Raw genomic sequence first — 17,207 nt, 5'->3', positions numbered from 1 at the left:
TTAATTGCAATATCTCAGTAATTTCCATCTGTATATTATGTCTGTTGTTATTACTGCATGTATTCATTTGTATATTGTGTTTGTAACTGATTGATTCAATTGAGAGTGAATGATCCTCTACTCACCTTCACCCTTCCTGGGCACAAACAGATTGTGGAAGTGACCGATCATCTTGCGCGCGTAGAGATTGGGGTCCTCACACACGGGGCGGGGCACACTGAGCTTGGGAATCGGGTGCAGACAGGTCATCCACTCGCAGTACACGTTGACACAATCCTTGATCGCCTCATGCTCGCTCAGAGGCAAGCTCAGCCCGTAGCAGATCACCTAGCCAACAAAAATTGCTCATTAATCAAAGAAATTAAGAATAGGTGAACACCAAATAAATAAAAACAATATTAACGATCTTATGCAGTAGCAGAAGTCCTCAGTTACATTTACATTCCTGTCATTGGATATTTGAATTAATTATTATACAGTCTTCTTCTTCTTTGGTTAACAGCCGTTGGGGGTGTTCACAGCAACTCTCCATGCCTCTCTGTCACCCGCCATCCTTTTAAGGTCACTGTAGTTGGCACATCTCGGATCCTTTATCAGTTTTTCTATGTACTCCAGTCTTAGGCTAGGCACACACCAGTTAGTCAAGAAAAGACAAGACACGTTTAGTCACAATAATTCACATAGTTGCTTATGAAGACATGTCTAATTGCAATGACTAATCGGTGTGTGTTGCTTCATAAGCAACTATGTGAAGTATTGTGACTAATCGTGACTAGTCTTGTCTTGACTAACTGGTGTGTGCCCACCCTTAGCCTTTTTCGCGCATTCCTTCCCTCAGTCATTCCCTCCATTAATTATACAGTAACAATATTACATTATTGAGATTCTTATATTAAATAATGTTGAATTATTGAGTAGATTCTTATGTAAAATTTGATTTGGAGTTCAATGCAACCGGCTTCAAGTTCATGTTGTTAATCAAATTTCAAGTTTCACAAAACGTTGTCAAATAATATTAATCATGATTAAATGCCAAGGGAACCAATCTTGTAGAAACCATTGTTAAATGTTAATCATGATTAGATGCCTAGAGGTTTCTCGGAGTTTTTTTCGAAAAGAAGGCTACTCTGATTGAATCTCTTGGCATTTAATCACGGTTAAAATTTAACATGCTTTTGTGCAACCGAGCCATAATTTCCAATTGTTATTGAGATATCATAATCATATTCACATAACCAAGTCTCACATAACCTTTATTTGGACAATATATTCTATGAAATTGGGATGAAAAGAAATTTTGGACTGTAGTCTGTTTCTTTGTTCTTAAGTTGATTGTGAATGATAAATAGATAAGTGAATAAGTAAATATTCACAGTGCTGATTTTGTAAAAATATAGGTTCCAGAACGCAATGTTCCAGGGGGGTCCACCACGGGAAAACTTTCTACATTTAGCCTCAAAAAGAGAGTTTCAAGCTATTTAGGAGCAAGGAAAAAATTTAGGAAATGTTACAAAATATTTTGTTGTAATTTTCAAGTGGTACCCCGGTATGACGTAGAACTGGTAGCTATATCGTCTATATTCCACTGACTTTATAACGTGCATCAAATAGTAATTTATTATTAGCTAAGTTTGAAGACTCGCCAATCTCAAGTATAATTTATTTATTTATTTATTCATCATTTACAATCAACTTAAGGACAAAGAAACAGACTACAGTCCAAAACTTCTTTTCATCCCAATTTCATAAAATGAATTGTCCAAATAAAGGTTATGTGCGACTTTCCAATTCTTCACTAATTTCCACATTGAAACAAAACACAAACACTTGATTCTAATAATTAATGATTCTAATTCTAGGCTAATTACTTCCATTCAATCCATTCCATTCATGATTTACGGTCTGTCAATTCACAATATTAATCCATCTCTATTACCTGTTGACTATTTGGAATTTGCAACCTCTAGAATACCAGACCACGGCTTCACCTCTAAAATTCCAAGATTTCACTTTTCCTTCCCAAGACCTTTTCAGTTTTCTGCTATTTCCCACAAATCCAGCCGTCGGACAGGATTAGAAAGATACATTAGGCAGGACAGAAACATACTCTTGACTTTCAATATACTTTCAAACTTTCAAACATACTATTGACTTTCAATAGAAGGTTGGCATTGGTTCAAAATTGAATATCTAACTTCGATGAAAACTGAATTTCACAATTTTAACAAAACCGAGTGTCATTTTTGATACTTCCTGTAGTGATATTCACTTTGAACTGTCACAATTAGTTTAAATGAGAAGCATTGATATTATTCATAATTATTAAACCTGACTGTTTAAAATGAAACCTACTTTATTGTAAAAAGGCTTAAATAAAGACCCTTATGCACGGTCAAACATGATTGTGCAAATTAACTTAGTACCTACATATAAAATCAGGCTCCACACATAATAGAATAGACACACTAGTTCTACAGCATATTAACACATATACAGAGTAAGACATATGGGAACCCTCCAATAAATTGGAGACTGTTGTGGATATAATACTGTAACTTTCAGGATAAGTTATTGGTCAAGTAATCTACCTATTACGTACAACTGAATTTCAACCCCTCATAAGGGTCACCCCCTAAACTTCTAACACTTAACTTCTAACGCCCTTAACTAAAACTTCAATCAGTCGCCATTTTGGATACATTTTAATTGATGTTATCTTACTTTTTTTTAAAAGGCCTTTAAAATGATGTACCACACAATGGGTGTTTACATTTTAAATATTCGAGTTACAACCCCTAAGTCACCCCCTTATGAGGGGTTGAAATTCAGTTGTACGTCAATAGGTAGAGTATTTGAACAATAACTTATCCTGAAAGTTACAGTATTATATCTACAACAGTCTCCAACTTATTGAAGGGTTCCCATACTTATGACTCACTCAGTACAATATTTTAGTCATGTGGCCTGATGGGGCCCTATGATTAGGTGATAATTTGCACAAACTTGTTTGACCATGGATGGAGGCCTTTAGAAAACCTCAAGAGTCAAACTGAAAACGTTCATAACATTTAAAACAACAATCGAAACTTCTCATACTAAGTTTTATATTCTGCTCAAATTGTTTAGCTTTTAGATGTAGTTCAAATCATCGATCTCGAGTTGAAAAGAATATGATTTGGACATTCTTCTTGATGGATTGTAGGTGTTGAAATAAAATAAAAAAATGTTAATTAGTATTGTTTATTCAAGTTCAGTTCACAAGGCATATACAATCCATCAAGCATTGTCTGTATCTTGCTTTTCAAATAATCAATAACATACAATAACAAGTAGTAGAAAATTTCAGTCACAGTCATTATACTTATGCCTAGAAATGTGTCCAGGTAGGTAACAGTGGAATCGATCATCTCATAGTTACTGTAGGTGTAGGTACGAACTTTTGGATAGAAAAAATCTTCCCTGAATATAATTTCAACCTCGTGAGTTTTGTGGAAACTCGATGGATCATCAAGCACATCCTCAGAAAATGATTCATATGATATAACCTTGTAATCAGTGTAGTTACAAGATGGCAGACAGTCACAAGAATTGGCGGAGTTCATTTCACTTGAATCATAATGACTCTCCAAGGCAACATCCAACGCACATGAGCTGTTTTCATCAGAGCAGATGTATGTTGATTCGTTGTGCGGCATGAAAAACAGAACACATCCGCATTCTTTCAAAGCTGTCTTGGTGGAGCACTCTGTTAAACAGTTTTGTTGTGAATAATATTGGATGAAGTCCAATGTTTTGTCGGTTGTATTGTAGCATTCCTTGGCAGATGGAACTTTGTACAGAAAATCATCGACAGGATATTTTAGGATAAGTTCAGGGTCGATGAGTATGCGAGAGCCTCTTGATAATCGAAGACTATGCCACCTCATAAATGGACTTGGAACATCCCAAGGATTATGAATAGTAAACCGAAGTGTATTGTCTCTGCCAATAAACTTGTTTTTACTATCAAGCAATCCATAACGTATGTGTGGTCTCTCAACTAAAGTTGGGTACTTACTTGGTAACCATAGTTTGAAAGTATCATTTTGATAGAACCATGTCCCCGTGAACGAAGGAAATCCATGAATTTTATCAGAATCCAATTGAAACCTGATGCTCAGTCCAGACTGTCTGATGTGTGGTTGTACATGACTGCGTGAAAAATTTCGTACAGCATTCACTTTGTAGATCTTTGAAGGTGGGAGCATATTGCAAGTCATGCAGACTTGTCTGAACATGAAAGTTGGAGTTTTTTTCGAACTCATACTTTACTCGTGCGAAGTATAACCTGTCAGACAGAGATATATCGTGGAAAAAGTTCTCAAGACTTTGATCAGAGATGAAAAATCTCTTTCCACTAATGTTTGTATCATTTTCAGTAGAAATAATATTATACATTTCGTCAAATGCTTCCCTTGTCATGCCTAAAATATCTGCAATTTTGTAAATCTCATCACCATGTCGTTTATTCATGAAAGATTCGACTTTTTCCTCTGATACACCAAGTGCACCACAGATGGTCAAAGCAGGATAGGGCAGGGTTGAAATGTGTTGGGATGTAGATGCCAATTCAATCGTCATGGAAGTTTCTTTCCATTGAGCCATTTTCATGTTGTATATTCCGAACAATGATATGATGAAACCTATTACAGCTGTACACCAGAAACAACGCTCTAGCCAATGTCGGTTCGGGTCAAAGATGTATTTGACACCATGAAGTGATGTATGCTCCACAAAGTTCTTGAAATGGGGATTCATGTTCTTTCTTCTCCTCATTTGTCGTCGATGTGGAGTTTTGGCAGCAGCTACGTCCATGAGTTTGATCAGCACAACAAGCAATATACACAGTAGATTATAGTTCACTCAAATGGATTGCCAATCTATACAATAACTAGGATGTAAGTAATATGGTACATTCAACACTGTCTAGAATTTTCTTTAATGTGAGCTTAAACCTTCAACAGACTCCTAAATAATGAATATTAGGACAGGACCACTCATTTAAAATTTCATTCTACTAAAACATTATAATTAGACTTTTTCCTCACAGTATATGTCATGAAATTTATATTCCACATAACTCTACTATTATTCCCCTTGGGATTCGCATGTCAATGATCATGTCTCAAATACATTATCCAAATTGGATGAATTCATAAACCATGCCAAGTTTGAATTAATTAAGCTATCTAATTATTGATGATGTTATTCGTAAATGAACATCAATAACCACTGAACATGAACATCAACAAAAAATGACACGAAAGTGGAAAATGAGTTGGAGGATGAGGAGGAGGTGGTGGAGGAGGAGGATGAGGAGGAGGAGGAGAAGGAGGTGGAGGAGGAGGATGAGGAGAAGGATGAGGAGGATGAGGAGGAGGATGAGGAGAAGGAGGATGAGGATGAGGAGAGGGAGGATGAGGATGAGGAGAAGGAGGTGGATGAGGAGGGGGTGGAGGAGGAGGTGGATGAGGAGGAGGAGGGGTTGAAGGAGGCGGTGGAGGAGGAGGAGGTGGATGAGGAGGAGGAGAGGAGGAGGAGGAGGAGGAGGAGGGGAGAGGAGGAGGCGGTGGAGGAGGAGGAGGAGGTGGAGAAGGAAGAGGAGGAGGTGGAGGAGGAGGAGGATAGCGAGGTCATATTAATTTGACCTTAGAATGAGTAACAAGCTCATACAATACAGATGTAAGGTGAGACACGTACCTTTTAATGCAAATCCCAAAAGAAATGGTAATTATTTGGAATGTGATTTGCATGCTTCGAGCTATTATGTAGGCTACTCGTTATAGCTCTGAACTCTATATCAATACGATAATAATATTAATATTAAAAGAGGTTTTCTGGAATTAAATTCAATGTTTATGGCTCATTGTTTAGCAGTCTACGCTCACATTAGATCAGTCTGCTCAGTGTTCTAGTTGGAAGTACAAGAATCCATATCCTAGTTCTTGTTCAAATGGACTATTTATTAAATTGAGTAATCAATTACTGTTTATTAAATTGCTTGTTGTGTTAATTACACTCATGGACGTGGCTGCTTCCAAAACTCCACATAGAAGACAAATGAGAAGAAGAAAAAACATGAATCCCTATTTGAAGAACTTTCTGGAGGATATATCACTTCATGGTGTCAAATACATCGGCGACCCGAACAGACATTGGCTAGAGCGTTGTTTCTGGTGTACAGCTGTAATAGGTTTCATCATATCATTGTTCGCAATATACAACATGAAAATGGCTAAATGGGCAGAAACTCCGATGACGATTGAAGTGGCACCTACCCGCCAACACATCTCTACCTTGTCAATTCCAGCATTAACCATATGTGGTTCACTAGGTGTGTCAGGGGAAAAAATTAAATCTTTCATGAATGAACATGGAGATGAAATGTACAAGATTGCTAATATTCTAGGCATGACAAGGGAAGCATTTGATGTGATGTACAATATAAGTTCTACTGAAAATAATAAGAATAGTAGTGAGAAGAGATTTGTTGTATCTGATTCAAGTCTTGAAAAGTTTTTCGAAGATATCTCACTGTTTAATAGATTACGCTTCACCTCATTTGCTCATAATTACGAAATATCGCAAACGTTCATGTACAGGCAACTCTGTTTGACTTGCAACATGCTTCCCCCTTCAAAGATTTACAACGTGAACGCGGTACGAAATTTTCTACGCAATCACTTACAACCAGAAATGAGACAGACTGGGCGGTACATCATGTATGAATCGGACAATGATACAATTCATGGGTTCCCATCGTTTTATAAAAAATGGGCATATTTGAGTGATACAATGGGGAATAAGTTTCATTCACATAGTCGCCGCTATCTGCCATTGAGAAAGTACCCAACTTTAGTGGATCTACCAGAGATAATTTATTTTTTGGTTGATCAGAGAGACAAGTTTATTGGGAGAGACAATACACTTCGGTTCACCATTCATAATCCTTGGGATGTGCCAAGTCCATTCATGAGATGGCATCGTCTTCAATTCACAAAAAGCGCTCGAGTTCTAATCGACCCTGAACTAATCCTAAAATATCCTGTCGATGATTTTCTGTACAAAGTTTCATTTCCCAGTCAATGCTATAACACAACCGAAAAAACATTGGACTTTTTTCAATATTATACACGACAAAACTGTTTAATAGAGTGCTCAGCCAAAAGAGCATTGCGAGAATGCGGATGTGTTCTGTTCTTCATGCCGCACAACGAATCAACATACATCTGCTCAGATGAAAACAGCTCCTGTGCGATGAATGTTGCCTTGAAGAGTCATTATGAGACAATAAGTGACAGCAGCTCTGCAAATTCTTGTGATTGTCTGCCGTCTTGCAACTACACTGACTACAAGGTGGTATCTTACGAATCATATGAATATGAGACATATGATGCAGGTCCTTCCAATAAATTAGGTGAGTCCAAGTTTTACGATATTGAAATTGGATTCAGGGACAATTTCTTCCATCCAAAAGTTCGTACCTACACGTTCAATAACAATGAGATGGTCGATTCCACCGTTGTATACTTGGACGCATTTTTAGGCGTGAGTATAATGACTGTAGCCGAAGTATTCTACTACATTTTGTTGTATGTCATTGATTATTTGAAAAGAAAGATACGCAGAATAGCTGGTCTTGACGATATAAATTGATATTAAAGGAGATCTCATATGAAAAAAATTGGTTGTTGTTTCTATTCAATCGCAATAAACACTCCCAAGAATATTGGTTAATTATCGTAATGTTTTTGAAATAGGGCTATTTACCGTCATTAAAACGTCAATAACCAGAAAACTATAAAAAATCCGATTCTAAGGGTTGGAAAGAAGGAGAAATTTCCAATAACCTCCAATGGACCTCACTATAGAATTAGATTTTGACTTATAAGTTTCTAGTTATTGACGGTAAGGCCCGCCGCAAAGTAGACCCACGTTAATCCACGAAAGCAACCCACGCCGTGGGTTGTTTTGTAAACCATTGCTAGGCTTCTCCAGACATCTGTGTAATACATGCAATGAATAATCCACTTGTCAGTTAATTGATTATGAATAATTCTATAGCAATGGTTCACAAAAAGATCCCGGCGTGGGTTGCTTTTCGTGGATTAACGTGGGTCTACTTTGCGGCGGGCCTTACCGTCAATAACTAGAAACTTATAAGTCAAAATCTAATTCTATAGTGAGGTCCACGTTATAATGGCAGTAAATAAATATAGCAGAACAATGTTGTCTTGTCAATGCCTTATATAAATGGTAGCTGATACAGGTCTATTGATGTAATATTAACTGATCATTCTTGTTTAAAATAATCAATTATATTTTATTAAGCAAAAAAGTATTATTAATTTCATAATGAATTTTAATGATTAAGATGAAATATTTCATTAATTAATTCCACATTGTTAAAAAAAGATCGGGCAACAGAGCAAAGCGAAAAAGAGATAGCGCTATCCACTTTGTTGAATGATAGACAAGGATAGCAATGCCTTTGCTAATCAAACACTGCCATTGTAACGTAGACCTCACTATAAGAAAATGGTTGGAAAAAGGAAGAACTTTTAAATAAGATTCTTATTATTTTTTCCTTTATCCGACGTTATTAGATGAAATATTTTCTAAATTAATTATTAATAACCTACATAGGCCTAAGTAGGCCTATTTCAAAAATATCGAAAAGTTGATAGATCTCGAAAGCCGAGATCGATAGAATAAAATGTCACCAAACATTTTTTGTAGCGAATTTCACGTAGAATCTATAGTGACACCTTTCGTGGGACACCCTGTGAATGAGAGACTGACTGACCTCCATGCACCATTGGACTTCACGGTCGGTGGTGAGCGAACTGGGTTCGGCCGCCTGCGCTATGCCCAGATTGGCGGCCAACTGCTTCACAACGGACACAGCCACGTCGCGGCCATTCGACGCACCCAGCTTGCTCAGCACACTGTCTCCTCCTCCACCTTCCCCGCCGCCCACCACGCCCCCCCGCATCACCACTCCACTCAGCGACGCCCATTCGCCGTACATGCCGTCGCCGCCTGCTTCCTGGAGGGGAACACACAAAGCAGAACAATAGTTGAGACGAGTTGGAAATTTATATAATTAAAAGTTGTCACGTTCTTTGTTATTATTATTTATTATTGTTAGGCTATTTATTGAGATTCACATAAAACATAGACAGCATTCGTTGAATGTAAAGAATTTCCTTCCTGTCGGGGCTACACAAATACAAACAAAGTTAGGAAAGTTGGAAATGAATATATTTAAAAGTTGTAAAGTTGCATATTGATATTATCAACCTATTTTATTCAAATCAAATAGCTTTTTATTCACAAAAGCATAATACAAATTTATAAAATTCATTTAAACATTCAACAGTGAATACTCTCTACAAAGACTTGAGTCTGTGAGAGGAGAGTGAGGTCTTTCAAGTTGATAGAGACTATGTTCTCATAATTGAGATTCATGTTCTCATAATAGAGACTATGTTTTAATTGAGATTCACTTAAAACATAGTAAGCATTAGTTGAATGTGGAGCGTTCACTGATTAATTATACAATTTCATCATAAAGATAAGAAGATCAGAAAATAGAAAATAAAAAATCTAAGAACCCTTTTTAAAAACATTTTCAAGACTTGAAAATGACATTTAATGTTGAACCATGTTGAGAGTAAACATTTTTAAAAAGGATACTTGGACTTTTTAGTTCTTGATAATTAAGAGTGGCTCTAACCAAAAAGATAAGAAGATGTCGCATGGTATAGGGCGCTTATGTTTCCATTTCATGCCGCATCTACACGTTGGCCCAATGTCGGCTAGCGACAGTGTGTGGATGGGTGGCCTTCATTGACCTACATTAGGTTACCAGGCTGGGCCAGCTTACTGGGCCAACATATAGATGCGGCATCACTGTTACGCCAAGCTGATACACGTAGTTTTTTCGTAAAACTATGTGGCGCTGGTCGTATCTCATACTGTGCCGTTCTTACACTCTCAACCAGCCAAGAAAGAAGTAATCAGGAATAGTCGACAGTAATCGGCAATATTGGGCTTGGCGTAAAAGTAAATTGTGAAACATGAGCGTCCTATATCATGAGATATCTTCTAATGCTATTTTTCCCTGATGGTATATATTTTTCTTTTTGTGTAGTTGAGAAGTTGATATTGTGGTAATTATTCATATTGAATGAAAAAGACTAAGAAATTGTCAAAAAACCACTGATTTATTGATAATTAGAAAGACCGGTTTCGGTTATTACACCATTGTCAATCTCTGAAACTAAAACCAAATACAAGAGCAGCAGAATTTATACTAGTAGGCGAGTACTGCTAGTAGTAGTATAGCAGTACTCGCCTACTAGTATAAATTCTGCTGCTCTTGTATTTAGTTTTAGTTTATCAGAGATTGACAATGGTGTAATAACCGAAACCGGTCTTTCTAATTATCAATAAATCAGTGGTTTTTTTGACAATTTCTTAGTCTTTTTCATTCAGTATATATTTTTCCCTTATGGTATATATTTTGTATTGCAGATGATGCCCATATGCAATTTTTGCTTGTGCGTGGGTAATGTGAGTGCGAGGATGATTTGATGAGATGATCAAACGTCCATTCCTATTCAATGGGATTCAGCGGGATTCGAACCCACGACCAGGAAGCACTAGAAGACTGAAGTGTGCACCGCCTTAGTCGTCTGAGCTATCCTGGCCGGCGAGATTATTATAGTGAGATATAATTCAAATGTGAGGCTGGTCATACACCGATTAATCAAGACAATACTAGTCACGTTTAGTCAAAATACTTCACATAGTTGCTTATGGAGTCATGTCTAATTGCAATGACTAATCAGTGTGTGTGTGTGTGTGTGTGTGTGTGTGTGTGTGTGTGTGTGTGTGTGTGTGTGTGTGTGTGTGTGTGTGTGTGTGTGTGTGTGTGTGTGTGTGTGTGTGGCGTCATAAGCAGCAATGTGAAGTATTGTGACTAAACGTGACTAGTCTTGTCTTGACTAATCGGTGTGTGAGCAGCCTAAGCATTGATTGAATGGGAAGGGTTGATGTGATAATTTAGAAAGAAATAGTGAGTGTTTGATTCAGGCAGGTGCAAAAGTTGTTACTCATGCTATAGCGAGATTCACTTCATATTATCGGCGTTAGGAAGAATTATATTTGAAAGAAATGCAGATTCATTATAAAGTATTGCTGTAGAAGGGAGAACAGCACATAAATTGGAGTTATTCTTGTAGAATCAATATTCACTCCACAATATGAAAAATATGGTGTGGTGCACTCACACAACTTTCTTCGCCGTTATGAAAATTGATCACCTGACGCTAGTGTTCACGCAAAGTCTACTATTCAAAGATCCAAGCCAGCTGGTGACAGGACAATAACGCTGGAGACACACGAAGTCTGCTATTTCTTCATAGTGAATGTTTTAATAGAATCAACAGTTTGCAATTGAATAATCACATTTTCTCGAATTTCGAGCTTATTTGCAATTTTAGGTGAAAATGTTACTGAGCATTAATTGTAAAGATTTTTATGCTCAATCTTTTCCATTTGAGTTTTTTTGTTTAAATTGTATCTGAAGCCTGATAATTGAGAATCTAAAATCAAACTTTGCATAGATGGGGCGAAGCTCCTGGAATTTTTACAGATATGGGACTTGTGGCAGTTGATAGAGCTTATCAATGACTATTATTAGGTATAAATTTGATCAAAATCGTTGAAGCCGTTTTCGAGAAAATCGCGAAAACCCCTGTATTGACAACATTTTCGCCATTTCAGCCGCCATCTTGAATTGCATTTGATCGAAATTGTTCGTGACGGATCCTTATAGTGTAAGGATCTTAAGCTCCGAATTTCAAGTTATTCCGTTAATTGAGAGATGAGATATCGTGTACACAGACGCACATACACACACACAGACCAATACCCAAAAACCACTTTTTTGGACTCAGAAGACCTTGAAACGTATATAAATGTAGAAATTGGGGTACCTTAATTTTTTTTCGGAAAGCGATACTTTCCTTACCTATGTTAATAGGGCAAGGAAAGTAAAAACGAATAGATATTATGATTCAGTTGTTTTGTCATTGTTGTTAAATAAATAAATAAAATATTGAGATTTGGTACAGAATCACAGTTATTTATTGTTCATAAATTGAAATTATGCTTACTAGTAGTGGAAGAACAATCAAGTAATCACAATAGGAATGACTTTCCCAATATGAATCACAAAGGTTTCAAAACCAATCGCACCCAATATCTGCATAAAAACTATACAAACATTACAAACTACACAATACATAAAAAAGTGTGTTAATACAAACATTGTTTACCAATAAATACAGAACAGGAATCCTAACACCTTTTTTGTTAATTGAACAATGAAATATTATTGTTCATCTGCTGCAGAAATACTTTGAATCAGTTTTGTTGAGCACGATGTGCAGTGAGATCATAAAGTAAAGATGAAGTTTCATTAATGTAGCTTTTTTTAGTTTAAAATTTATAAAAGTTCATTGTAATGGATAGGAGTAAGCAGTTATCATTTTCTTTGCTTCGCGTAGTTATAATTGTGGTCAGTAATCCTCTTATTACTTTTATTATTTATCTTTCAAGTTTAATTTTTTGTGAGTACCCTATATTAGTTTCGAATGTATCTGTGAATATTGAAGTCCCTTGTCAACTTCACTAGGCTATATTGATTGTTGATAAAAATACACTAAAATTAAAATACTGCAACAAAGCATTTAAATACAAGTAATGATAATAATACTGAGCCTAAGCTCTTAGGCTTGTCCGCTTGTGCTTGGGTAATGAGTGAGAGGGATGACGATGAGAGATTCCGACTACTTTTTAGGTAGTCGGGACCGACGAATTATCGTCTCCTCCGAAAGAGGAGACGATAAGTACCTGAGTTCTTGATACTCAGGTATTATTAATGGTACCTGAATAAGGTACCGGTACTTATAATAAGTATAATGAATAATGGTACTTATTTTAGAAAGATTTATTTCTGCTCACAGATTCATTTTATCATCAACATGATGAGAAATGTTTCTATCAACTTAATGACCATTGAATCATTTCATCACTTTAATTATTCATCACAGTACTCATATGATTGATCAAACACTAGTTTAATTTTTATTTATTTTTTTTATTAAAATTGAAAAAATGTCATTAATTTTATTTACTTTTCATGAAAATTGATGTTGATTTTTTTAATTATGTTTTATATTTCAACAGGTATCGTTCCTAGTCATTGCTACAAAACAGCATTACCTACCGGAACCCACCCAGCTTTCAGCTACGGAGGAAGACTTGCTATTTCAAACAGAAAGATCGGTATTGACTCTGTATCGTTATCTTCCAGTTTATTTTGTACCACGTCTCTTTTACAGATTAATACTATGTATGGTCAAAAAGTGTATTAAGCGTAAAGCTAAAAAATTAATAAAATCAAAGGTTCATAAAAACCATAAAAAGTCATAAACCGGTTCAAAAAAAATAAACTAAAAATGTAATATCTAAACGTAGTTCATTATTTCAGTTCATTCATCGAATAATGGCAACTCTAATACTTTTAGTTGATTTTTTTAAATCAACCCTTTCCATATCCTCTTTTATCCAAGTTTTATAGGTAGTTGATCCAATCAAATCCTATCTTTTCAAACAAAGTTTGACCTCTCCTTCTTTCATTTTTCTTCATTGTTGTAGGTCGTATTCTTTTCTACCTTCTTTCCTTGTTCATTGGTAGATAGTTGTAATTTATTGCAGGTATGGATGGATTCTTCCAGTGTTTTGTTGACAAGTGTGTTTACTGGGTCTAGTTCATTATGAGACACCAGTATTGTAGTGTCGTTTGCCAAGAGTATGGATACATTTGTTACAGCTGGATATTTCATTTAGGAAGTCTAATGTATATCAGGAAAAAATGGTCCAAGTATGATTCCCTGGGGTACAAGGTACAGCTTTGTTTACTGATTAAAATGTTAATTTTTACTGAAAAATGTTGTTTTCTTCGTGGTGGTCTAGTACTCCAGTTTTACATATTTTTTCCTATATGAGAGGTGAGCAAGTATAGAGTTTTTCCAGCTATCTTTAATGTTTTTAGTTTTATCTTAAAAGTGTCATTTCAAATTCCTTTTCTAGACTGCAGCAATAATTGTTTGTGTATTTTCAACAGGAAATTGTTCAGTATATATCTAAAAGTAGCAAGAAGCATACCACACACTAAAATTTAGTAGGTACACTACTAATAAAAGAGGTTTGATTGCAAAAACATACTAAATTACATCTTCATAGTTTGATTCTTGATAATAAATAACAGTAAGAACTAATTTATTATTTTAAGGTAGATGGAATGATAGAAAACACTTTCTTTATTAGTATAACTAAAAATCTTATTAACCTACTTTTTCTTAAACAAGTAGTTTAAGAAAACTACTCATTGTTTCTTAACAATGACTAAAATGAAAGACCTACAGAAATACAGGAGTAGTAAGACGTTGTTATAAAGGAAGGACCCATACTGCAAACAAATTCATAATAAATTCTCATGAATTTCAATTAATAAAAAATGATAAATAAGTTATATTGAAACATAAAACTAACCTTCCAATTTACTCTATTGAATACTCCCAAATTCATAGATGAAGATGTTTAGATTATTGTCTATAAATTGAAAACCACTATCAAATAGCAAGAAGACACTCTTTCAAATAACATTATGAGAAATTTACAAGAAGTTTTATAAAATTTACTATCACTTAATCACGTAAGCAGAACAGTCATCAAACTTCATATTTTGTAAATAAAGAATAGCTATCGATATCTCGCTAATCGACTCGATAAATTCTCGATAGTCGACTAGTAGAATCGTAGAAAGTCGATATCGATACATCGATAGTTAATGCCTCTTGGATAATGACTTTAACCATAGAGATTTAATTCTATTTAATTTCTCTTGAATTTAATTTTAACTTGAATAAATAACATAACTATTCAATATTTTACTGATATATTATTTTTAAAATTTCGGAAAGATTTTTCAATTATTTTTGTGATTTATGATACCTCACAATAAAATTTTGATTACTACTTCATCAAAATCTAATGAAAGCTATCTGAAGTCACACTGCAATAGCACTAAAACAGATCTAAATTCTACGTCATAAAAGTTGATTGAAATTCAATACTTCCAAAACTAAACTTTAAAAATAATTTTATATTATAGCATAGAATAAATCGTATAAGTTTTTTCTAGGACAACACTTTGTAATAATAAGAATCTGATAAGATTGGGATTTACGTTTTCGGGTACGGTACTGTAGTGAGAATATAGGACAACAGAGTTTTTAATTTCCTGTCACTATACTGCCATTTATAGTAGAGAACTGTGATTCAAGTAGCCTAATTCCGGTATAGAATGGATTAATTAAATGGTAAAAAGGATTAAATTATTAACATTATGTTGATAACTTTGGTGTGAACAAAGCTTAACTCTCGCATTATCATTACTTCTCTCTCTTTATTCTTTAATATAATATTATCCGTTGAGCATAAATAACCAATAATTGTTGATATAAATATATCATGATCAACTCGGTCTCAAATATATTTTCTATTATATATATATATATAATATATATATATATATATATATTATATATATATATATATATATATATATATAATTTAATGATACATTTTCATAGCTGAAATGAATATTTTAGTTCATTATATTTCTTTATAGTCAACAAACTATTTGGCAACGGTGGCAAGGTACCTATAAAAGAATAGAAGTATCTGCTCTGTCTAATGATGAACAAGGATAGCAAACCAATGTTCATCAGATGCTGAATTTAAACGTGATTCTCACTATAGGAGCTGCAAGAATAGTTTTTTGTCCCTGACCCCTCAGATAAATAACGGTGGATAGATTAATCTATTAGCCTTGCTTGCCCTCGAACGATGAAGTGACCAGGGAGAAGTTGGAAAAGCATTCTAAAGCTGTTTTTACACCAAAGTTATTAACAAAATGTTAATAACATTATCCTTATAGATTATTCTATTAGATTGAACAGAACTTGACAAACACATATGTTCATCATGATTGTGTGTATGATGAGATATGTTCAATCTAATAGAATCTATAAGGATTAAATTATTAACATTATGTTGATAACTTTGGTGTAAACACAGCTTATGTAAATTACAGCTTATAGATTATTCTATTAGATTGAACGGAACTTGACAAACACATATGTTCATCATGATTGTGTGTATGATGAGATATGTTCAATCTAATAGAATCTATAAGGATTAAATTATTAACATTATGTTGATAACTTTGGTGTAAACACAGCTTAACTCTCGCATTATCATTACTTCTCTCTCTTTATTCTTTAATATCGGGACACCGAGCTTCGCTCGTTATTTTTATTCATTGATAAACAGAACACAATTCTCTCAAATGATCGTGTTTATATTTCACAGTTGGCTATACATCATCTTATGAATTTCGGGGATGCGATATTTTGATTTTTCACATACTCACTTTTTTACTATCCACAGCTGTTTCAGCCAAGGATGAATCATCCTTTTAATGTCGTTCAGCGAGTTTTCCCAAGGATGAGACCTAGAGCAATCGAATCTTTATATCATAAACCTACTATGTTACAAATTTCGTGAAAATCGTTAGCCGTTTTTGAGATCCGTTAAACATAAATAACCAGATATTTTATATAAATACAGAAATTGCTCGCTTAATATAATAGGATTCATTCATTCATAAGTACATCATCAAAACGATTAGGAGAGGAAAAATAAGGTAACCTTGTGCTATTCCTCTCCCAAATTTCGATAGTGTTATACATAGTCAATTTAGTGTTAAACATGTTTACAAAGTAGATGTTAAAATTAAGACATTTCAAAACCAAAAATAGAACAAATATCTCTGAATGGTCAATGTCCTAAAGTGAGAATAGAATCTAATAGAAAAAATTGTCTTGGAGGAGAGAAGTAATATCAACCCCTTACCAACACCTCAAAAATATCAGTGATTGGATGCATGTAGAGGAAGACCTTGGCTTAAAAGTCAAAGTCCGAGTTGCACAAAAGCCTGTTAAGTTTGTGGTGAAGTTAAATGAATA

General features: G+C 34.8%; 1 protein-coding gene across 10 annotated transcripts in view; it reads right to left on the bottom strand.

The window, feature by feature from the left end:
* LOC111064411 (ral GTPase-activating protein subunit beta) overlaps positions 1 to 14,885 on the bottom strand; it is an 89,261-nt gene extending 74,376 nt beyond the window's left edge. For 8 of the 10 annotated variants that reach the window (XM_039436726.1, XM_039436728.1, XM_039436727.1 and 5 more), the window contains exons 1-3: positions 14,668 to 14,875; positions 8,846 to 9,088; positions 126 to 327 (exon numbers count right to left, since the gene is read on the bottom strand). In XM_039436726.1, coding sequence (XP_039292660.1) covers positions 126 to 327; positions 8,846 to 9,088; positions 14,668 to 14,703 — 481 coding nt within the window. In that variant the 5' untranslated portion in view covers positions 14,704 to 14,875. Of the gene's footprint in view, positions 1 to 125; positions 328 to 8,845; positions 9,089 to 14,667 lie in introns of all 10 variants that reach the window. The other 2 variants (XM_039436731.1, XM_039436736.1) reach the window with 1 other exon arrangement.
* Between the last annotated feature and the right edge of the window lie 2,322 nt (positions 14,886 to 17,207).

This window comes from Nilaparvata lugens, chromosome 10 (genome assembly GCF_014356525.2).
Source record: "Nilaparvata lugens isolate BPH chromosome 10, ASM1435652v1, whole genome shotgun sequence".
Classification (NCBI taxonomy): Eukaryota; Metazoa; Arthropoda; class Insecta; order Hemiptera; family Delphacidae; genus Nilaparvata; species Nilaparvata lugens.
The sequence above is the reverse complement of the archived record's forward strand: the minus strand, read 5'-3'. Positions and strand labels throughout refer to the sequence as shown.